This window comes from Drosophila ananassae, chromosome 3L, assembly GCF_017639315.1.
Source record: "Drosophila ananassae strain 14024-0371.13 chromosome 3L, ASM1763931v2, whole genome shotgun sequence".
NCBI classification, from domain to species: domain Eukaryota; kingdom Metazoa; phylum Arthropoda; class Insecta; order Diptera; family Drosophilidae; genus Drosophila; species Drosophila ananassae.
Window position 1 is genome coordinate 1,803,798 of NC_057929.1, and position 23,009 is coordinate 1,826,806.

General features: G+C 46.4%; 9 protein-coding genes across 15 annotated transcripts in view; 6 read left to right on the top strand and 3 right to left on the bottom strand.

The window, feature by feature from the left end:
- The window catches only part of LOC6495204 (POU domain, class 6, transcription factor 2), a 64,271-nt gene that overhangs the window by 16,017 nt on the left and 25,245 nt on the right, over positions 1–23,009 (bottom strand). The window lies entirely within an intron of this gene.
- LOC6495203 lies at positions 5,813–6,910 on the bottom strand. The gene has a single exon (XM_001958818.4). The coding sequence runs from the start codon at positions 6,720–6,722 to the stop codon at positions 5,964–5,966; it is 759 nt and encodes a 252-aa protein (XP_001958854.2). The 5' UTR covers positions 6,723–6,910; the 3' UTR covers positions 5,813–5,963.
- LOC6495441 lies at positions 7,246–9,062 on the top strand. The gene has a single exon (XM_001958819.4). The coding sequence runs from the start codon at positions 7,382–7,384 to the stop codon at positions 8,324–8,326; it is 945 nt and encodes a 314-aa protein (XP_001958855.2). The 5' UTR covers positions 7,246–7,381; the 3' UTR covers positions 8,327–9,062.
- Positions 9,319–10,294, top strand: LOC6495443. The gene has a single exon (XM_001958820.4). The coding sequence runs from the start codon at positions 9,518–9,520 to the stop codon at positions 10,154–10,156; it is 639 nt and encodes a 212-aa protein (XP_001958856.2). The 5' UTR covers positions 9,319–9,517; the 3' UTR covers positions 10,157–10,294.
- LOC6502552 lies at positions 12,199–14,280 on the top strand. Of its 4 annotated transcripts, XM_001958823.4 has the most exons (3): positions 12,209–13,108; positions 13,164–13,179; positions 13,233–14,280. In XM_001958823.4, the coding sequence occupies exon 3, from the start codon at positions 13,275–13,277 to the stop codon at positions 14,115–14,117; it is 843 nt and encodes a 280-aa protein (XP_001958859.1). In that variant the 5' UTR covers positions 12,209–13,108; positions 13,164–13,179; positions 13,233–13,274; the 3' UTR covers positions 14,118–14,280. The 4 variants fall into 4 exon arrangements, with proteins under 4 accessions (XP_001958858.1, XP_001958859.1, XP_032306924.1 ...); XM_001958822.4 differs by having other exon boundaries at positions 12,199–13,108; positions 13,157–13,270; XM_032451033.2 differs by having other exon boundaries at positions 13,164–14,280.
- LOC6495444 lies at positions 14,208–15,253 on the top strand. The gene is made up of 2 exons (XM_001958824.4): positions 14,208–14,345; positions 14,453–15,253. The coding sequence occupies exon 2, from the start codon at positions 14,547–14,549 to the stop codon at positions 15,093–15,095; it is 549 nt and encodes a 182-aa protein (XP_001958860.1). The 5' UTR covers positions 14,208–14,345; positions 14,453–14,546; the 3' UTR covers positions 15,096–15,253.
- LOC6495445 (cysteine-rich motor neuron 1 protein) lies at positions 15,352–16,370 on the top strand. The gene has a single exon (XM_001958825.4). It carries the CDS (start codon positions 15,424–15,426, stop codon positions 16,351–16,353), a length of 930 nt encoding a protein of 309 aa, XP_001958861.1. The 5' UTR covers positions 15,352–15,423; the 3' UTR covers positions 16,354–16,370.
- Positions 16,425–18,252, top strand: LOC6495446. Its single transcript, XM_014907824.3, has one exon. It carries the CDS (start codon positions 16,624–16,626, stop codon positions 18,115–18,117), a length of 1,494 nt encoding a protein of 497 aa, XP_014763310.1. The 5' UTR covers positions 16,425–16,623; the 3' UTR covers positions 18,118–18,252.
- On the bottom strand, positions 18,256–19,492 carry LOC6495202. The gene has a single exon (XM_001958827.4). The coding sequence runs from the start codon at positions 19,351–19,353 to the stop codon at positions 18,448–18,450; it is 906 nt and encodes a 301-aa protein (XP_001958863.1). The 5' UTR covers positions 19,354–19,492; the 3' UTR covers positions 18,256–18,447.

Consider the following 23,009-nt stretch of genomic DNA (forward strand, 5'->3'; position numbering starts at 1 on the left):
AGGGATTTTAATTGAGTGCAATGGCATGTGAGCGATATGTAAGGCGAGTCGCTGGGAAATTGCAGAGCGAGACAGTCGATAAGAAAGACAAAGGCAAAATCCAAGCAGCACCACCACCCACTGCTCCACAACACATCACACCCCTGTAGCCCACCCACATCCGATTTGTGTGCGGTCAAAATGCATTTTGAAGTTATGAATACACATATATCCTGTTGATTTTTGAAATTATCAAGTCTTAAAACACACACACAGACACACACGCTCCCAGATTGTCGAAAAGTGGGCAGGAGCCTCTCCTCGGCAGGAGTGGGCGGCAGTATCTGGCATGTGTTTGTGGCCGTTTTTTGCATGAATTATTAAATGCTGTGTAATTTATTTGATTGTGATTGTGCCGGGCTAGACTGTACTCGTCTGCACAGAGCCTGTTCTGGGCCTGCACTCGTATTTGCTCGTATTTATTGCACTTAACTGTTTGGGGTTACATGTAACAAGGCCTCAAGCCCGCACCTCCTTGCCCGCACCCGGCCCGGCTCCCCTGTATTGTTGAAATCTTATGCATTTGTCATGAATTTGAAATATTTTCGGTCGGTTTGCTTCGTTTCCTCTCCGAGGCTTTCTGAGGGTGTGCGAGTGTGTGTGTTGCAGGCATACCATTCATTGGATAGCCAGAGCCTTCCTGTCGAGGACTGATGTGGGAAACGCACCACCCCCACCCAAGTCCACCCACTGCTAACTGCATCCACTATTTGTCCATACACATTTGGGTTTTAAGCCATTTTTGTTGCAGCAATTTATTGATCAATATTTTAGCCCAGGCGTTGGTCATTAGTTAGTCTGGCCAGGACATCGAGGAGCCTTTCCAGTGCCCAGAAAGTGCGTAGGTCTCCGCAATGATTGCTGTCTATAAGCAACTGGAATATGCATGGCTCGGGAAGACTTTCTTGCGGTCAGAACAGGCTGCCAAGACGGCTTAATCAATATTTTAATATGAGCCATATCGATTGCGGCCTTCCAGCCCCCCAATAACACTTTTCACACCATTAGTTTCAAGTAGGGGGGGGGGGCCTCGAGGGAGCCAACAAGTTTGCCAACTATTACACCGGCATATCCTTCGCGCTATCCTTATCCCGAACACAATCTAATTAACTGTCATTGTGTTAAAAAGACGCCAAACTGGCAACCAAAAACTCCGCGTTCGTGCCCCGCCCTCTTTCTGTGGCCTGCCAGTTGAACAATGACAGTACTCCTTCACCCTCCACCCCGTCCCGGCCACCTGTAGTTGCCGTCAGTAGTTTGCGTGTCAGGCTCTTGCTTCTTGCCTCCCCCGGTCACGTCATCCGTTGCGCTAATACTAATGCGTTCGCAATAACAAAGGTTGCACATGCTCAGCCCCACACCCGCTCGACATCCCCATATTCGCCCCGCGGGCACCCGAAGTTGCCAGAGTTGTTGGCAACTAATCAATAGAGCGAAATTTACGTTTAATTAAAAATGTCTGCGTGTGTAAACCGGGGCAGGTGGCAGAAAACAGAGGCCAGGAACCAGAAGCCAGAAGGCAGTTGGGGTTTGGGGTTCTGGGCCTCAAGCCGTGACATTAGCCCAACTGTCAGAAGGATAATTGCCAGGCTTAATATGCAATTAGAAGCAGCAAAGCGAATCATAAGGATTTCTTATTTTTCATCAAAGTCAAATCATATATGATGTCTAAGGATTGGGTTCCCATTATCACATACCATTATAATTTATCGACATTGAAATACTTTACATAAGCAGCAGACCTCTGCTCATTCCGGGCCACTTCCTTCCCCGATTTCAAAAGTCCGAACGAAGCCGAATGTAATTAGAAATCCTTAGCAAATATACATATGTAAATGGCAGCTCCTTCCAGTAAATGGCTGGACTGAGTGGGTGTATGGGTGAGTTTTGGGGGGCCAGGATTGCTGCTGCGGCTGCAGTTGGTTTGATGTGCAAAATGAAGACATTTGAATTTGCGGTTCGGGCTTGAGCACCGTAGGCTATAGATTTTCTTACGACACACAGAGCAGTGTGTATGCAGGTGTTTGGGGTGAAAAGGGGTTACATAATGCACCCACCCACTCACACACACACACATATATATACCTGGCTGTGGCCTTTGTCTGCCCGCTGGCCATGCAAGTGGGTGGTTAGGTCGACTGGGTGGTTGGGTGGTTGGGTGGTTGGGTGGCATCTCAATATAAACTGCCTTCAACATTTAATTAGTGTGTTTTCGCACACAGGGAGCCATCTTTGTATGTGTGTCTGGGTATGCAAATGGCGATGGGCGCAACTGTACATGCTCACCCCAACACATCCACATACACATACACTAATACATATAATATGTGAATGCTTTCTCTCTCCCGCTCTCTGTGTTCCCAAGACATTGATGTTTTGTCGGTTATGCAAATTCCATGCCAACACCTTTTCGGCCAAAGACCAAGACAAACTTAAGTGGGTGGCAGAGTGGGTCCAACATAAGCCCCTCCACAGGAACAGGCACAGGCAAATCCACACACACATACCACACAGGGATGCCTTACACATACTCTCACAATTGCCTTTTATAATTAATTTTACAGTTAAGTGTATTTCAAGAAAGTTAAATTTACGTAAATTCGAAAATTTTGAAAGGCCATTGCCTTGGCCAGGACTGACACACACACACTTAGCCACAAGGGTTAAGGCCCTGCAGGACCCAAGGATAAACAGAGATGCAGATAGAGTGTTCGAGGGAGAGGGAACTAGTATGTGTATGTGTGTGTGAGTGTTAGTGTGAGACATTGCTGCGGCTTGTGTCTGAGACATTTGACTGCTTTTTGGGGCTAAGCCCTACTTCGCCTTCGGGCCCACTCCATGGCCAGCACAAATTTTATTGAAATTGCCGAGACTCCGGGGCGAGTGTTCTCTGTACAGGCCGGACTAAGCAACACTTACATTATGCAATCTAATTATGTCTTCGTCGGAGTGAGAGTGTGTGAGGCAAAATGGCTTCTCAGTCCATAGGTTTCAAGAACTCAAGTCTAAGGCAGCAAGGATTCAGCTTCATGTGCTGGCAAAGAGTATACCATATATGATAAAAATTAAAACTTTAATTATATTAAAATAAAAGGATTTCATAGTTATTAGACTTGAAATTAAAGATAAAATAGGTCTAAATATATAGAGGTTTAGGGATTAGGGAGGTTAGGGAGGTTAGAGATTCTTAAAGAACATCCTCATTTTATAAGATCTTTTAAGTGATAACCCTTAGGATAACCAATCTATTACCTTGTTTTATAATCCTGGGGGAAAATCAATTTCTTACCCCCGAATCGTCCTCATTAAATGGCTCGTCCTGCGACTAATGAAATCATTAAAATTGTTTAAAAGCAAATTTTCGTTGGCCGGGCAAGGCTTAGGATAGCTGCAAAATTTATGTGGCAACTGGAAACTATGTTTTGGCATTACACACGCACACAGAGACACCGGGACATATCTACGAATATGCATATATATGCATGTATTTGTATATACAAGCACCAAACACACACACAGACACTCGGCAAAGGACATTGCCTTGAGTTAGGATCGGGGCCGAAGCCGAGGACAGACAGCAAAAGTTGCCAGTTGAAGGCAGAGGCAAATCCTTAAAAGCGGAGACACCCCCCAGCCACCCAGTCGCATCAGTCGCCCAACCACCTCCTGTGACCAGAACTACCCCCACCCCCACCCCATTTTGGCCGCGTGTGCTACTTAAACCCTTGCCGAAAACTATCCGCAAAGGGTAGGGGGGGATGTGGGCGGACATGGGGGTGGCCAGACATCGAAAACATGATTTTAGTGTTTTCAAATTTGAATTTTAAACAAGTCATAATATAATTTGGCCAAGCAGTGGCTCCCCCAGCCCATGTCCACTTGCCGGGCCTTAATCCGGCTACCTCCACCCCCAGCCACCCCTCAGTAACGTCTATGGAAAATTAGCCGAAGCTCAGGCGGAGGCCCAAGCTCATTTTCCAGCTAGAAGTTTTTCTTGGCCACGCCGAAAATTGTGAAATTTAAATTAGATACAAAAGTATCTATAGCTGGGGGAGTGGATGTGGATGCGTGCCAACTAACTCTCACGAAATATTGTAATTTTCTTGCAACTAAAGACGTAAACGGATATTAGCAGCAAATTAAGCCCTCCCATGTCCTGATTTTCCAAGTCTACTAGGACTAGTGATGAGGGATATTAGGTTATTAAATAGACTATGTTACCTATAAGGTGCTAATAGGAAATAATAGATTAACCGTTTATCGAAAAAATCTGTTGTTTCTGTACTTCTTCTGTTTACTCTATTAAAAAATATATAAATATATACAAAAGAAATAAAATAGCTTTGAAACACTTTAACCTCTAAGATCTTAAGCTATCATACTTTAAGTTATCGATTTATCGAAATGATCGATAGTTTCGATAGTCCCTTGCCATCTCCCTTAGTAATAAGTAAATTGAAACTGCTTCAGCCATAACCAGAGCTCATCGCTTTCGATTCGGGCTGCCGCCGTCTTGGGCTTTGGTCTGCTAAAAGGGTCTAAGTATATAGTTTAAATCATACTCGTGTCGACGTCAACTCGGCTACATTTTAAATATGCTTCCTTGGCCCTCGGATGGCAGGTTGCAAAGGGGTTAGTTTCTGTGGGGTCTAAGAGGTTAAGGGGGCGGCAGCTCAGTGTGTGGGCGGACATTTGTGGGGCGTTGTTATCGCCAAGTTGGCTGGCAAGCCATTTTCCATTCTAATTTCTAATTATTTCTTCATGTGTGTGTGTGAGTATGTGGGTGGAAGTAGAGTCGGGTGTTTGGTTGTCTGACCATCTGGGTGGGCCAAAATCCTTCCCTGCCCTTTTCCCCACCCCCCCACTCACTGCTGTCTGTCTATGCGAATTAATTAAGTGTTTTCGTGCGCGGGCAAATCCTTCTGCGGTTCGGTTCTGCAAAACTTTAGAGGTCTTTCGAGCGAAGGCATTGGGGGAAAATCAATTATAAATTAAACATTTATTAAAGAAAGCGCACACATTGCCCAGGGGCAACGCAACCACTCCACATCCTTCCCAGTCCCCCTTAGTACCCGTACACCCCACTTCTAAATCGTCTTACCTTTCGGTTTCTTAGCCAAGCTCCTCACTCCTCTGCCTGGCTGCCTATGCAAATCAGCAGCGGCATAAATAATGCGACATCATTATTTAGACAGAGGTAGGCGAACGACTCGAGACCCCTTTTTGGATCCGACCAGAACATTTTTGCAGCCAGTCAGCCGGCTATCCATCAATTATGTCTGCAGCTGGGCTATGGGGATGCCTTCGATGTCTTTTGGATTTCGATTGTCTTTGGGAGAAGCGTTTCTTCCGCTCCCCTTTTGATTATGCACATGCATTTCGGCTCGTACATCAAACTCGAACGCGAATAAATGTGACGGCCTGCTTGCATTCAAAAAAACAAAAAAACAAAAAGCCAAAAACGACAGAAAAAAAGGAGAACAATCAGGGGAATATGCTGATAGATGCCGGGGTATAACTGATTTGTGTGTACCCGTATATATCTGAATTGGTAATTTACTATAAAGCGACTTTAATATGGCACGCAGTGGCTGTGGCGTCGTCGTCAGCTCCCTTCCCTCCACCGGATCCACCCGGACACACATTTTGCATACTCATCCGCAGTTGGGCAAACGTTTTGAATTACCATGGCTAAGTAGCAACAGCGGACTGGAATTTAGTTTTAAGCCGAAGACACTGAAAGAAAAGTCCCGCCAAGCCAAAAAAACCAAAATGGGTCGAAAGTTCGGTTTATTTATAGTTGGAATATTTTCGGTGGTTTTGAGTAGATGGCAGTTGCTGGATCAGTTCCGGAATCGGAAGAGTAACTCAGTTGTATTCGCTCGGTACATACTCCATCCACAATAGGCGAAGGACAATTTTGTTTAAAGACTGCTACCACCGCAGTTGCCCTTCCGAGGACTACCTCCACGAGCCTTGAGTTCACGGACTAGCTCACATTGCGAAGGAACGGTCAAGCAATTGCATTCGATACGACGATGAGGGCGCATCCTGGGACGATCGCACTCTGAGAACGAAGGGTATGGGGCCTTTACCTTCGTGCACGGGGTAATCCTGCGCGTGAGGGTGCAGAACACCGACTTGCGAACGGCCTTGCAGCCGGGAAGCCGTATCTTGGGGCAGGGACCATCGGCAAATGTACACTCACGCTCCTGAGGACACTCTTCCGCCTTGAACTCCTTGCGCTTGCGACGCGGGATCGGCGGACGGATGCCCTTCTCGAAGCAGCATATCTTCTTTGGCTTGATCTTGATGGGCGGACACTCCACCCAGGTCACCTGGTAGTGACGCTTAGCCTTGTCCGAGATCTTGTAATAACATTCGTCAAAAGGAGGGAATCTATCGAAGCAGGGGTCATCACAGCAGTCTTCCGGCATAGCGACCAGATGATGAAACTGGAAGGGATCGCTATCCACCACCTTACGGTCCTTTGACTCGAAGCGTGGATCACCGCAGTCATTGAAGTTGCCGCAGCCCCCACCTTTCTTGGAGTCACTGCACTTAGGTGATGGGTTATGATCTGGTTTCTTTCCATATCGACGCATCGATACCATCTTAGTCGCGCCTCTTGGTAGAAGGCAGGCCCCTATTCCCCCCTTTAACACACTGCGTAACAATGACATTTTCGTGCTTTTCAGATTCTAACCACTATATTTATAAAAGGACACCGTAAAAAAAAAAAGAAAATTCCGAAACCGAACAAGTATTTAGTTGAGAAATTTCCTAACTAAAATAATAAACCGAAAAACATTCAGCTCATGGAGCCGATGTTTAATTTAGAAGAAGTCGAGACAAACTGAGCTCTACGGGGAACATCATCTGGTATTTATACTTAAAATTCATTTCAAGGCATGCTTTTTTGGAAAATTTTTTATTGATATTTAGGTATTATGTTGGTAGGGGAAAGATCTTTAGAAAACATTGAGTTACAGGCCAAAGAAATATGATTTTTGTGGTAAAATATTCTTCCTTTTGGGATGACACATATTAATGAGTTATTAATAATATTATTATTTTAACTTAAATAAATTACTCTAATACAAAACACTTAGTCAGAGAAGCTACGCGCATAGATGAGAATGTGGATCTCTAGTAGGCTGTGGAAATTTTTTAAAATCCGTTTTTTCCTGAACATGTAATCTAGTTGGCGTTCGACTGTGACTCAGTCCGTGTGTGTTCTGGGTAGCTTCAGTCTACGTTTCAGTCCTCGGCCTAACACTTTCTCGGTCCTTTTCGGCACTATTATCAAAATTTGTTGAAAAAAAAACACTAAAATTTCAAAATGTTACGAATGTTGCGTCTGAAGTGTCGCTTGCTGATGGACCGTAGCATGATACCGTGCATAGAATCCCTTATGAATTCCTGCACCCAGTTGAAGGTCGACTGGGTGAAAAAAAGTGGCCTGCTGCGCCAAAGGGAATTCCCCAGCGTTCTCCTTCAACCCATCCAGGTCCGGCGTTACAGCAGTGGCAAAAAAGGTGGCAAAAAAGGAGGCAAAAAAGACAGTGAACCCGAGGAATGCCCGAAACCGAAGACGTGCGAAGCGGAAAAGGATGTGAGCAAAAGCTGCGGCCCTGCCCACTTCAAGGGCACCATTTGTCAAATGGGTCAAAAAAAGAAAAAGAAGGAAGTGGACGAGGATAAGCCCAAGAAGACGATGGAAACGGCAGACGAACTAAGAATGAAGTCGATGTGGTACGTTCCCGGGTGCGAGTATGAGAAAAAGTGCTACGTGCCAGTCCGCCTTGATATAAAGCATTATCGGATATCGAATAAGGCAGAGCGGGAGTACCAGGTCACTTGGAACGAGTGCCCGAGACTTCTGATCAAGCCCAAGAAGGTCTGCATCTACCAGAAGAGCACACGCCCGAAGCCCTGCCGTAGGAAGCGCAAGGTGAACGCTGCCACGGCCCGTCCCTCAATGACAATGCTAAACCCCATGGTATGCAAAAAGGAGGATAAGCTGGTGTGTCCCCGGTGGGTCCTACCCTGCTGTGAGCCAGTCAGGAACCCACCCAGCTGTAAGCTCACTCGCAGGATATCTAAATGCAAGAAGCGCCTTGCACCATATCCGAGCTTCTCAGAATGCAAGAAGGACGCACTTGCCGAGGCACCACCAATCGAGTGCTTGTGCTTGAAAGTTCCAATGGCTTGCGAGATGTGGGCTGAGCTGCGTCGCCGGATAGCCAGGGGAAAGGATCCTATAGTTAAATGCGGTGAATTCTAGACGGCCATGACGGAACATTCTGTAACTATGGAGCGGCAATGGAGAAACGGTGACAGTTCGGTCGGAATCCTTGCGCCGCTCGCATCAAAAAATTTCCAGTGCTTAGTTACCTTCCAGAACTACAATAGTGATCTGTTTAATCAAACCTGATCGTCTTAAACCGTTTTCCAAATTCCAAATATGCTGCTGAAACCTTTCGGAAAGTATTTACTCAAAAACCTAATGCCAATCGTCGCTAGCCGGTGGTCCAATTGCTCTAGCTCTGGTGACTGCTCCTCCCCTTCAAAATGCGGTAAAGGCTCCAAATCAAAATCAAAGGGGAAGGATAAGGGGAAGGGCAGACAGGAGCGCAGTTGCAAGCGATCTCCAAAAAAGAAATGCTGCTCGAAAGTGCCAACGCCATTCCCCAGTTACTCGGAATGCAAGCGAAAGCCAACAGATCCAAAACCATCTAAGGAGTGCGATTGCTGGGATTTCGACAAGTGCTGACCACAACCGGTACACTGTGAATCTCTAAGGTTGACTTGGCTTAGAAACATCCTCGATACGCTGCCAAATTCTAGATTGACTGGACAAGACTGAAGACTCAATAAATGTAACTTGCCGTGGGTAGCACTGGAAGGCTAGGTGTTGTTTGCCCAGACGAACAAAATTCAATGATCTAGTCACCTTTTTTAATGGCTACATCCAAGAATCTTTCGATGAAATTAAAGAACGCTAATGTTTATATAAAGTATCAATGGTTTCTTATTTGGGAAGATTTTTTCTGGGTTGGCAGTTGGGAATCAATGGGAGATAGTTGAGAGCTGATCTAGTCTAGTTTTCACCGAAGGTTTGGCTTTGCTTTTTATCAAATAGAGTAATTTTTGAATCTTAAGGAACGTCGCATCAGAGTAGGCGATGCTTGAATTTAACATAAATTCCATTGAATACTGAATTGTCGAATTCTACCAAAATGACTATCAAATATTTTGTACAATTAAGAATTTTCCAAAACTAAGGCAGCCATGACTTTCAACTCTAAACCCAGATGTAACACGTTTCCCAAATTTATCTTTCGTCTACTACAATAAAGCTTCATTTCGGGCTAAGCTATATAAATATTTTTTTTCCTTCTTTTTTTTTGGAACTTTTGGAAAATATTTATTTTTTTGTCTCACAATTTGAGGAATCAAAATTATTAAAAAAGTAATGAATTCGTCAAAAGCTCTGGTATGCAATTGCAGCAGGTTTTCAAGGTGTTTCAAGCCGGTCATATCACGGGGAATGAAGCAGCTCCGATTGGATGATATGCACTATAAGCCTAATTCCTACCGCGAACGCGTCTACCAGCAAACCTGGTCGGAGCAGCATATGACGGAGGAACCGGAAGAGGGGCCCGGACAAGGTGGTCGCCGCAACGAAAGTCGAGGCAATAGGAGAACAAGCAGCAATAAGTCTGCCCGACGGTCTGAGCGCGAGGAGCTGCAGGAGCAGACCACTATGGAGGAAGAGATGTCATCGGGCTCGCAACGGGATGAGAACCGATCATCCAGGACCTCTGGCCACGCCTCCCGGGGGGCTAAGCGTGGAATCGATTATGCCACTTCGGCATCTGGAGCCATCTCAGATAGCGCCGGCACTGGCGCTAGTGCCGACTCTGGCCCAACTGCCACTGCTCATCCATTCATAAAGTCTTTGGATCCCACAAGACGTCTTCAGAAGATCACCGTGCCTGCCAGCGAGTTCATATCGAAACTTCTTTCGGATCAAAGGAAGAACAAGATGCGACACTATGAGGCAGAGGTGTTCTCCGACCGCATTGGACAAGAGGGATTCTACCTAGTCTGATTAGTCTGCCCCTTACGCTATCCCGATGCCAAAAAAAAGGTCTAACTTTTGTGAAAAAATCATCGGTTAGTTAAATTGATCTACACAATCTAAATTTGAACATTTGTGGTATTAAATAACATCTTTTGGAAAAAATTATCATCTAAACAAATTATGGTCTGGGCCGTATAGGGATATCCCGGATTTTAAAAGGGGTTCGAAAAATTTGCAAAGATATGGATGAAAAATCCTCAGATTTTAATGCAGAATCGATGGAGAATGGAGAATCGATCCACAAATCGTTTTATGTATTCCGCTCTAGCATACGATCAAAATTGGCCAAGACATAGCCTTCGCAGTGGGTCATATTGGGGTCTATATAAAAAATTGAAACAATATTTTGTTATCAGCTTTTGATGTAGATTTATCGATCCACAAATCGTTTAAGGTACTGCGCTCGAGAATAGGATGGAAATTGGCCAAGATATAGCCTTCGCAGTGGGTCATGTTGGGGTCTCCATTCTCTGTCTACATTTTAAAGGGGATGCCCCATAAAATTGGAAAAAATCTAAAAAAAATGTTTTTCGATTTTGGTGCAGAATAAAAGATATTTGAGCTACAAATCGATCAAGCTATCCCTCTCCAGGAACGGATGAAAATTGGCCAAGATATGGATACTGGATGGGGTTATCTATGTGTATCCAGGATGCCACAATGGGTAATTTCATATGGGATTGGTTTGGGGCTCGTTATTTTAGAATAAATTAAATAATACATTAAATAATCAATGAATGTTATAAGAAAGAGGAATCAAATATTGTGTAGGGTAATAATTGCTTAGAAATTATCAAGGTCTTCATCAAAGTGGGAGAAATCTAATTAACATGGTTAGAGATTTATACTTGTTTGATTATTTTGCAATATTCTGTATATTGGATCATGAGTGGGCTTTTGTAAAACTGTCAATGTTGTGACATATCAACTGAAACCCGTTAACAGTCAGTTACTATTCTGAGCTTGACCGATGCTCTCACCAGTAACTCTATCTTGGCCTTTTTTTAATTTCTAAATTTGTTCGACTATAGTAAGTATTGAGCATCGGTTGGTTTGAAATTCTAGAACACGGTAGCCATGTTTGTGACGAGAAGAACTGTGGGAAATATGCCGTCCACACTTATTATGTCGTTCAACAATACAATACGTTCGAAGAGTGATTACCCGATGCCGAAACCGAGAAAGGATCTGAAGAAGTTAAAGAGCCCAGATGTGACCAAAAGGGACCCTGCCGACATCTGTTGGATGGCGATGCGTCGCACCGAGTTCAAGTGCCGCTCTGATCCAGAATTTTCAGTCCATAGTTTTATTAATACCAGCAAGCTTTGTCTCGCTGATCCTTGCTACGATAGATTTCCGGCTATGGATTCCATTTACTATGAACCTTCCGACAAACTGAACCGCGAATACCAAAGAACATGGAAGGAATGTATTGTCAAGACACCCAAGAGAAAGCCCGTGTGTACACATAAGCCTGTGGAGTTTAAACGGCGACCCCGTAAAAACTTATCATATGGAACATGTAAGCCATCTGCAGAGGGCAGCCGGAGCTTGGGGCTGGCAGCCTGTAAAAGATTGCAGAAAAGTTCCTGCCCTAAGCTCCAGCTGCCCCGCTGCAAGCCAGCCCTATCCGGTAAATGTTACGCTGGGCGATCAATGTTGCCGTGCATCAGACGCAAGACGAAGTACCCATGCTACTCGGAGTGCGATAAAGCCAAAAGTCCACACTTGCCACCCGTCGAATGCTTTTGCATTCGACCTCAACCAAGCACGTGCACCGTGTGGAATCATTATCGAATGAAAAAGTCATAGTTTGTCCCTCGTGATCGGCTATGTTAAGGATCGTGTACTTTTAAAATCTGTGGTACCCCCAAAAAGCTAAAAAGAGTTTCCAAACAAACTAAAACAAAATTATTATTTCAAATAAAATATAGCCTATACAAGTTGAAGTACTATGTGTTTAGAACGTGGTCGATGGACAGGGGGTCCCTTTGCTGACGTGTCAGATCTCTGGCGTCCAATTTTTAGTTCACACCCTTTCGGTCAAGGCCTTTCTAAATTTGGTTCATCATGTTCACCCGAAAGCTTCGCCTGCAATCGGCCCATATGCTGAGGGTTTTCCAGAGGTTCAAATCCAGTGAGGGGCAGTACGACTGGGGCAACTACGATGCCAGCTCGGGTGAATGTTGCAAGATGCGTGATAAGGAGATAGCCGCCTGTTCGTCGGGAAAGAGTTTTTGTCCTTGGCCGGAGATGGAAAACAAGTGTGTCGGCCGGAGTGTCACTTCCAACTTTTGGGAGAAGGAGTACCCGAAGCGCCTTAAGGAAATCTACGCGCGGAGCAAAGGCGAACAGGACTGCACCTTAATAAAGCGTGATGCTACACTTTACAAGCCGTCGGACAAGAGTCGTCGCTACCAGCGCACCTGGGCCGAGTGTCCACTTATTTGGCTGCGTCCTAAGCCCTACTGCTGCCCGGATCCGGAGTACTATCCCACGGGAAAGCGGCGACCTCATCCCCCCGCTGAAACCCGGCTATCGCCAATCGAAATGCACCTCTATCAGATGGCCCTACTATGCAAAGCCACTCTTACAGAGCCCGGCTGCCGACCAGGTCGTACTCCTCCCAAGTGCCTTATAATCCGCCGGCCCACCAACTGCAAGAAGAAGTGTAGCCCGATGCCCAGTTTCTCGGAGGCATGCCGGCACCTGATGCCCAAATTTTGTCCTACCGAGTGCAGTTGTTCGGCACCGGCCAGCATGTGCGAAGCCTGGACCGCTTACCATGAACGGGGTAGAACCAGAAAAGTCTGTTCTAGGCCCTTAATAGGGTTCACTCCCTTTAGACCCCGCATGCGATTCCCCTGGTAATGAGACTTTGTTGGGAATACCATCTGCAACCCATTGGTAACCCATGAGGTAAAAATCCAAGCCCTATTTTTTAGACTTGTCGTTTCATTCCTATAGATTTTAGAACGGCATTTGGATAGGTGATGCGAGGCCTTCTACGAAAACCGCAGAGTTTTTAATTTTTATTTTTTAGATTTTGGTTTTCTGATTCGTTTCAAAATTCCCCCCATAAATTATGAAGCTGCAGTCAGCACTCCGCGTCATCTTCAGGCCGGCAACCAGGGGTCTGGCCTGTAAGGTGCCTTCCTTTCCGGATCCACCTTGCATCGATGCGGATCCCATGTGCCATCACGTGTCTTCGAGAGGCTGCCCAGGGGCCAGGAATGTGATCAACCGTGAACTGCCGCGCGAGAAGTTCCTGGACAACTACGAGAAGATGGTGGCGAAGTGCTGCATTCTGCGATCGGCTCACCGTGATCCGTGCGCTGGCCAAAGGAAAAAGGAAAAAGAGCTTCCAAAAGAGCCGGAACCCTTCCGATCGATGTGGGAGCCACCCTGCCGGACTGATCAGCAACCACACTGCACGGATATGCTTCCTCGGTTCGATGCCATCTACTACACGCCCTCGAACAAGTGCCGGTGCTACCAGCGCACCTGGGTGGAGTGTCCGCCGCTGCACCAGCGCGTTAAGAAGGTGTGCTGTTTGGATGGCATAAAGCCGCCGGAGGTTCTCTACCGCATCAAGGAAGAATGCCCCAGAACAGCCTGCGAGCGAGACTACAGCAGGCTCAAAAGACTTTGCTCCGCTGTCCACTACGAGCAGGATCCAACGAGCAAGTGCACCAAGATGTTTTGGCCCTGTTGCAAGCCGGCGCGTTGCGAATCGCACTGCAGGGGCATGAAGCGCCCCACCGGCTGCACGAAGCTGCGAGCCCCCTACCCCTCATTCTCGGAGCTGCGCAAGAAGTGGGCCCGCCCACGCCGACCCACCGAATGCCTCTGCCCCGACCCCATTCCTCTTTGTGTGGCTCTGAGAGCGGCCAAGAGGATCGAGACCCTGAAGCTAAAGCACGTCTAGCGGGGGACACAAATTCAATCATAAGTTCTGACTTCCTGGGCGAAACTGTAAGGGCTAGTTGTCGTTACTGTTTCGCTCAGAAAGTCAGGACTTAATACTCAAAATTACGGCATTCAATTTAACAGAATCCATTGTACATAAATAAACTTATTTCCAACTCTTATGATATTGTTATTGTTCAAGGATTATCACTTCCCTTGTTAATGAAGTTAACATCCCTTCTCAGCGGTAAGTTAACATTACTGAAAACCCGATAGCGATGGCCTTGCCATTAATTTCACTCAACCCAACCCGTTCCGATTTACTCATTCCGGTGTGCCACTTTTTTAATCAAGTAAAAGGCTTCCAAATCGAACGTTTTCATTCAAACAAACCAGAGAAAACATTTATAGAGCAGAAGATACCAGCGACAGTTCGAGAGGATCGACAATGGCTGCCTCCGTTTTGGCCACAATTTGTGCCGAGCGCCTTACGAAGCTGCTGGTCCGATACGCTCGCGCCCAACCACCGGTGGTGCGCAACCACTCACAGTGCGCCGCCCGGGTGCTGAGTCCCCTGCCCAAGACCGAGGCCACCGTGGCCTATCTGAAGCCGCTGACCGCCGCCAGCCAGGTGAAGAAATTGGCGGCACCCGCCGGCGAGACGTGCTTCGTCGGGAAATGGCATCAATTGGGCGGCATCAATACCGGCTTTGGTAATCGATTCCAGCGCGGACGCAAGAGGGCTCTTGGAGATCCGGCGGCCTGCCTTCCCATCCTGGGCGCGGGTAGCGGAATAAGACGTATCCGTGGGGGCTATCCGGCGAATATCGAAACATCAACCAACCTCAGGGATTGGAAAGATCAGAGGTCCATGCAATACCGACCATCATTGGTCAGTCTCTTCAAAAACCAGAAAAGCCCCAACGCGCCCAGGAAACCCTTCGGACAGAACACCCCCACATTCGATGGCACAAAGCTGTATAGGGACTGCTACTAACTGGACACTAGTGGATCATCCTTGGTGCTGTTGCCAGGCTCAGATGCAGCTCAGCCACAAACGCGAAAACGTGTTTTGTGACTGAGTTGCAGATGAGAAGGGCAACAGATATCCGGGAACGGACCAATTATAATTGTATTAAATGTTTCGTGTCAAAAGACTGTTTTTTATTTCCGGGCCCAATAAACTATTAAGTAGCCGGAATGGATAGATAATGACATAGCCTTTTCAAAAAATCTCACACTAAACTTTTTAAACCCCACCCTTTCGGCTTACGTTTTGGAACTTAATCTCCTCGAGAAGGAGGCCAAATTCAAAATCAGCAGCCATGCTCAGCTACCTGAGCAAGAGGCTTCTGCCGTCACGATCCCTTCCGGCACTCGTTGCTCCGGTTAGGGAAATTTGTTCCAGCCAGGCATTTTTCAAAAAGGATAAGATCGACTACCGGAAGCCGATAGACTGTCCGGCGACCAAGGACAAACAATGTAAGAACGTGAAGGAACCTCCGTGCAGTCCCACGAACCCACCCGTACGTCCTTGCAGCGAAATCGACTGCAAGAAGCCGCGATATCCTTGCTGCGTGGATTCGCGCATCTCGAAGCGCCCCTGCGAGAAGTCCGGTCACAGTAAGGACTTCAAACTTAGGCCCGATCCCTTCGTCTCCATGTGGGAGAACTATAAGGATGCAAAGGATCAGCGGCCCGAGTACTTGTGGCACTACCCAGAGCACTGCTGTCCCAAGTGCGAAGACGTACGCTTCGACGTTCTCTACTACAAGCCCTCGGACAAGTGCCGCACCTACCAGCGCACCTGGTGGGAGTGCTGTCCCCGGATGGTGCCCAAGCGGGTGTGCTGTTGGTGCGACGCCGTTCCGCCACAGGTGATGCGCCGCAACCTGCCACTCTGTCCGACATCCGCTTGCAACATGGATCATGAGAAGAAACGCATGGAATGCATTAACCGCAAGGCCAAGGAATGTCAGCGCCTGACGATGCCCTGCTGTCGCGCGGCCCGGATTCCTCCGACCTGCCAAATCGTACGAACGCCTACCGGTTGCAAAAAGATCAAGTGTCCGTTTCCCAGCTTCTCCGAGTGCCTGCAGGAAGATCGAGCCATCGTCCCAGAGCGTCCGCCCGAGTGCAGATGCAGGATAATGCCACTCATGTGTGAAATGTATTCACACGCCGCTCGTATGGCCAAGCACGGAATCCCCCTCTGTCCCTGCCCCAAGTGTCCTCAGGCACCTCAAAAATTCTAAGAGTGCCACCTATGCAAAGTCCTTTCATTTGATGCTTGGAGCAAAGGACTTTGCATAGTTCCCGGAAAACTTTCAATCACCGGAAGCCAATATTCACACTTGGATATGGTCTGCCGGTGATCGTAGGTTTTCCCCCAAATCTCAGCAATCTTGGACATAGCCAGCAAACTTTCCGGACATTTGAGGCTAACTTCAAATATGTAACTCACTTTGAAACATTTGAGCTAACTTCCGGAACCCTGAACTCCAAAACATATCCAAAATTCAAACATGTCTCGTCTATCGGCTTTCAGCAGGATGCCGCGATTTCTTTCCGGGTCGCTCCGCATAAGGCCTGCGGATTCCATACGCTGGAGGTCAGATGACTGTGATAAATTTTTACGACCAAAGAGCTCCAGGAATGCAAATCGAAGACGCCGAAAATTCAATGTCGATAACTTCGAGGGACAAGCGTACGATCTGTACGTCCATACCGAGCGGAAATCAAAAGCCGCTACAACTTCTGATCTCAAGATCAGATCTTCTGAGCTCCCCGATGAAAAGGACGAGGATATGACCGCTACGTGGAACTTCAAGCCCAACGAACTGGACGTAGATGCCCAAACTAATCTGACGAATTCCAAGGACGGTATCAAAATATCTGCGTTGAGTGACTACCAATACGCCGAGAATCCCAGTCCCAAGCGGGAGGACTCTATTAGTTATCCACTGCGGTCTCTACGGGATCGTCTGGCCCTTCAAGTGAATTCAAAAGAACCGGATCCTCAGTTCATCGACTACGTCCACGAAAACTTGAACGAAATGATTAAAGAAATACGTGAGATATCAGGCCTCCTGAGAACGTTGGAGAATACGGAAAATCCAGCGATCGCTTGCCAAAATATAGGATCCGCTTATGTGGGGCCCGAGAATGCTTCTTGGGGCTATCTTCATTCCAAACAAAGACAAAGCCACAAAACTCTCCTAGGGTCTGTTGAATCGGAAATTAGTTCATTAAAAGACGTCTTAAAGGAACATAAAGCGGAGGATGAAAAGTTAGTGGAGGTTTTTCAAGCACATGAAGTTATAAGTCTTTTGAAAAAGCTGCCTGTCTTCAGGGAGATGGAGGCTTCTAGACAGCAGCAAACAGCTCAGGTGGAAACCAAGGAAGACGCTCCTCAAGATGCCGATTCTCACGAGTCCACATCTGAAGTTTCAGAAATAACCGATGACGACGATGATCCTTTTCAAGAGGACTTTGGAGCTCCCTTAATCTCGGCATACGAACTGGATCCGCAATCGTATCTATTGGATTATGATTCAGTGGCTGACGGAAATCGATTGGCTTGCACCGCGGAGGCTGAACCTCTCCAGTGGATGTCTTCCGACGAAAACAAGAACATTCCTCACGCAAATCCGAGCCATCAGAAATCCAAGAAGGCCGGTGACCAAAACCCGCAAAACCCATCCGCTAATCCTAAAGAAGACATCCATACCTACAGACCCTTCAAGACCATCGTAGTGCCGGCTAATAAGCCAAACCGCAGTATGAGCTTAAAGGCCTGTAACAAAAAAGCCACGATGAAAGGGTCACAAACTATGGAGGATGAAGTGCATCCGTTTCAGGACAAGAGATACAACGTTTGGGCCGAACTTCCGGAGGCCGAGTCGCGGCATTTAATGAGATTGGCTTTGAGGCAGGCTCTAAATAATTTAGAGGAAGGAAAAAACCAGTATGTTGCTACCATTCTGATGGCCAAGCCGAGTGATATTACTAACCAATAACTAGCTGTCCTACCTAAAATATTGTAGTCTGCGAACCTGGTAACTTCTGTGTAAAGCCAGAGGAAAGTTTTTCTAAAATCTTTATGCCGTAGATAAAAAATCCTCCAACCAATTGAGACACAAAAATAATTCAAATGATTCTCTTTTGATATTTTATTTCTCACGCCATTTCGGGAGAGGTTCTTCATTCCCAAATTTCTTCGATTGGATTTAAAATGAAACTTTGGGCGTAGATTGGAGTTCTCAAAATAGGATTTTAGTGGTAAAGCCATTTGGTTAGAGTGGTCATCCAGATGGGTCGTCGAAATTTAAAACAAAATTTAGAATTTATTATTTTTTTTTTTTGCTATCTTTCTTTGATTTCTTGCTCTTCTTGCACTTTTCCTTCTTGGCATCCTTGGCCGATTTATTCTTCCTCTGACCCTTATCCTTTTTCGCCTTCGCGGCTTCCTTAGCCTTCCTCTCCTTGTATCTCTTGATGGCGGCAGGACACACATGATTCTCGCCATGCTTCAAGGCATACACGCGTCCGCGCTCCACCTCGCAGAGACTGATCGGCCTCTTGCACTCGCACTCGGCCGGGCGGCGGGGCTTCTTGGCCAGCGGAGGCTTCTTGCACTCGGACCAGCAAGGCATGGGGGCGCATAGTCGGCGGCAGCAGGAGGGCGTCTTGGCCTTGAAGCATATGGGAGGCTTACGGCCCTTTATGCAGCGGGCGAGCTGGGCCAAATGGGGGCAGGGCCCAGATAAATTCGACTCCCCTATGAGGGCCTCCAGCTTGTCGTAGGCGCAGACCTTCTTCACGCGCATCATAAACTGCGGGCACTCCACCCAGTGCTTCTGGTACTTCTTGTTCTTGCACGAAGGCCAGTAGTAGAGCTCATCGAACGAGGGCAGCGGCTTGGTGCAGTTCGGCTCGCAGCAGAGCGCATTGGAGCGGCTGACTATGAAGGGATATGGCTTGCGGCGGTTCTTCGGGGGATCCCACATGGAGATAAACCTATCGGACTCGGCGCAATACGCGCCTGGGTTGCACATCGTTCGAGTCTCGCACTCAGCCGTTTTCTTTGGTGGCTTCTTTGGCGGACCGCCAGATCCCGGTGGCTTCTTTGACCGACCACCAGATCCCGGTGGCTTTGGCGGACCATCGGATCCCGATGGCTTCTTTGGCGGACCAGCAGATGCTGAGGAGTTCTGTCGCCTGGTGAAGGCCCGGCTAAGTGTTGACCAAAACATTTCCAAAACAATTCATTTAATTTATTACCAGAATTTTCAAATTAAAATTTTCTATTTTTTTTTTTTCTGAATGGAGGTAGCGGATACTTTTCTTTTTGATAAAAACTAAAAGTCTGACATCTGATCCAAGGACTGTTGAAAATCTGTCGAATCAGAAGAGGGTCCTGTCACTTTTCAGCCGAAACAGCGGAGCGACAGGCAACACAAAACGCGAACAGCGGACTGCGCATGTTTAAATTTAATTGAACATTTAGCCAAATTAAAATGCATTTTATTACGCAGCCCCGTCCGCCGTTTTCTGGCCTGGAAATGCAAAACAACGCGCGCCCAATCAGCCAGGCCAAGTCGAATGAAGTCAGCGGAGTTAGCCGGGCCCCAAAAAATAGTTGGAGTTAAAGACTTGGAAGCACTTGGAAATATTTAAGAAACTGAAACACTATTCATAAGTTATTAAAAAAGAGATTAATCTATTCATGAGTATTTAATTTTCTTAATTAAATGAATTTGTATATTTTATTAAATATATTTTGTCACTTTTTCTCTCACTGCATATACTAAGACAAAGCCAAAAGCCAAAATTGCTGACTGGGCCTAGGCACGCAACGGTTATTCGGCTCTGAACTGTTGGTAGAGCTTATGCGAAATTTGGCACAGATTTGCCGGGGCAGATTCGAAGTATTTTGGTTCAATTCAATTCGATTTGAGGCGGAACTGCGAACTGCGAGGACAGGCCGCTGGCGGAAAACTGGTTAGAGAGACAGGCTAGAGGCTCGAGACTCCGGCTCGAACCCGGGGCCTAACTAACATGCGTTCTGCAATTGTTTAATAGCCTAATTAAAATGTGCGAGGGAACAGGTTGGCCGGTTGGCCGGTTGGCTGGTCGGTCCGGGAAAGTCGGGCATATGCAAACCAAAAGAGACGGATGGCCGTTCAAGGAAAGAGAAAGAAACCCTGTCATGTAGCGCCAAGTGATGTGATGTGACGAGACAGTGAATGCCATGCGGGTGGTTTGTCAGCTGCTAATGCCAGGCAGCCGGGCAGCCAGGCAGCTCTCCTGCCAGCTCTTGGTACGAGGTATGTGGAAAGTTAACACAGCCGAGTGGAAAGTTTGAACAATTAATGGAAATCCTTAGAGTTATGTAATATTTATTTCAAGAACAATACACTTATCTTAGTAGATAGACAGTAGTAGAAAGATCTGACCCAAGTACCGGGTATTTATTATTCGATTCTCTGTTATTGAAAACTTTCTCTTGTTTTTTTTTCGTCCTTCTTGTTCTGGCTCGCAATTACATTTGGCTGTTAATTGCATTATGCATATTTATGGAAGCGCTCCGGCTGCAGCTCCTCCCACACCGCCACCAGCTCCGGCAATCGAGTTAGAGCCGTAGTGTGTAGGAGGAGGGAGAGAACCGGAGCCGGAGTCGGCGACAATGCCGGCTCATTAGCATACATCAGCGCGTTAAGCTCGAAGCGAGTGTCTGACTGAGTTACGAGCAGCTTTCCACTGTCTGCAACAGTGGAAGCAGCAGCAGCAGCCATCATCCACTGAGTACTGAGTGGCTTAGTGGGTGTTGCCCTCTAATTTAAATTAAAATATGAAAAATACTCTGGCCGGAGGAAGGAGGGAAAAGGGTTCTGATGTCAGGACACAAACATCAGCAGGAAAAACTGAAAAAACATGCAGGAAAATCAAATCTAAAATAGCTGCTGGACATGGCATAATTAAATTGGTAGCACTGGCAGGGAAAGACATGATTTTAATGGAAGTTGTTCGAGATTCTCCTATCTAATACTATTAAAGACAAATCAAGTATTAATTCCACATTTTATTTAAGCCACTTTTGTATCAGTTACTCTGGACTTGCTCTCAGTTACTCTGCATCTTGCCACATTCCAACTTCTCTTTGTCTCAAATGGAGGTTTCTCTCCTGCCCAAGTACTATGTCCTCTCAGCCAAGTTTGTGAGGCTCGAAAGAGTGCGTGGGCTGCCCAGAATTTGTGGCAGAGAAAGCCAGAAGTAATTTGTGCTGCCAATGATTCCTGGGCGCCTGTTCGATTTTTAGGCTGTGGCGAGAGAAAGAGAAAAGTCCAGAAAAGGGGAAGCCTGAGTCTGAACCAGAGCCTGAGTCCGAGAAGTTAAAGTTACTCAGCACGCGAGCGTAATTCGCACAAAATGGCCATAATAAATAAATATGCCATTAACCCGCATACTAACTCCTTCCAAATTCGTACTCTGCACATGCAGAAACACGAGGAGAAATATGAAATGGCATGAACCGGCGAAGAAAAACTTTCTAATCGCAATATAATTGCCGGGGTGGCCAACAAAAAATAAACCAAATTAAGAAAGGAGCATTAGCGGCCAGGTAGACTGGCTAGCAGCTTGCATTAAATTATGCTGCCAAGATTAGAGTATTGCAGGTGGGGAGCATAAGTCATACAGAGTGGAGACCAATGTACGATTGGGAAAGACGGCTAATCAGTTGGTTAACACCCGGCGACAAATGGCGACTAAGTTAAGTGCTCGGCTATATTAGGCCATAATCCAATTGGCCGTCAATATAAATTCACAGCAAGCATATGATATTTACGGTAATGTCACTAGCCACCACATTAGCATAATTAAGCCAAGTCAAGTCGACTAAAGTGAAGGCACGGCCAGACAAGTTTTCAATCAGCTTTGGCTTCTTAATCGCAGATTGATTCAGGAGCAGGCTCCTCATTTTATGTGTATGTCTATCAGTGATCAGTAAACGAAATGCCAATTAGGCCGACCCTAATTCTTACCAGTCCCACCCAATTAGGCCGAAGAGAAGGAGAACCGGATCGATCGCGGTTGCGAATAGGGGGGTATATCATTTAATTGAAATAATTATACATTAAGTGCATTAATTATTTTCACTGACATGCATGCAACAAGAACGACTCCCAGTCGCCGTTGGTCGGTGCCTCGTGGCCTGCGCCTTTTTGCCTTTTTCGCGTAATTATTAATTTAAACCATTCGACGACTCCGCTGGGTATCGTAGGCTATTACGAGCTGCAACACACTAACAGCAACAGCAACACCAACAGGAGCAACACCAAGCAAACTCGTGCACGACAGCAACTTGCAACTCGTTTTGTTGCTGCCGTTAGCTTAGGTCATAATTATTAACGCAAAATCATAATTAAAAATGTATTTAGCCGGACTTTGAAATATGCTTTGGCCGCCCCCGAAGGCGACTCGTAATTAGCCGGAATATGTCCGACTATGTCGGGTAATGTTGGGGGTGTGTATTCGCGATGTGGCCAGAAGGGTTGCAACTACGATTGACGGTAAAAAGAAATAAATTTCTAGTGAAATGGTCTCTGAAAAGGGTTTGAAAAAGTGCTCTTAAGGTAAAGGAAATTAAAAAAAGCTGAACTCAAAACCTTTTCTATAAAAGTTCACGCAACATATGCCTCATAATGAAATTTTATTCTCAAAAGACTCTCTGGGATGAGCCTCCTGTTTGCCGTTAGTGCAACTACTGCCTTCTAAACTAATTAAAACATACAATACCCAAATTAATTACTAAAACAGGTTAAGTTGGGCGCATAATAGCCATCTATCCAGCAACTGCTGTTGCTGTTGCTCCTCTGCCGTATTGATGTTGCTGTCTACGGTGACGATG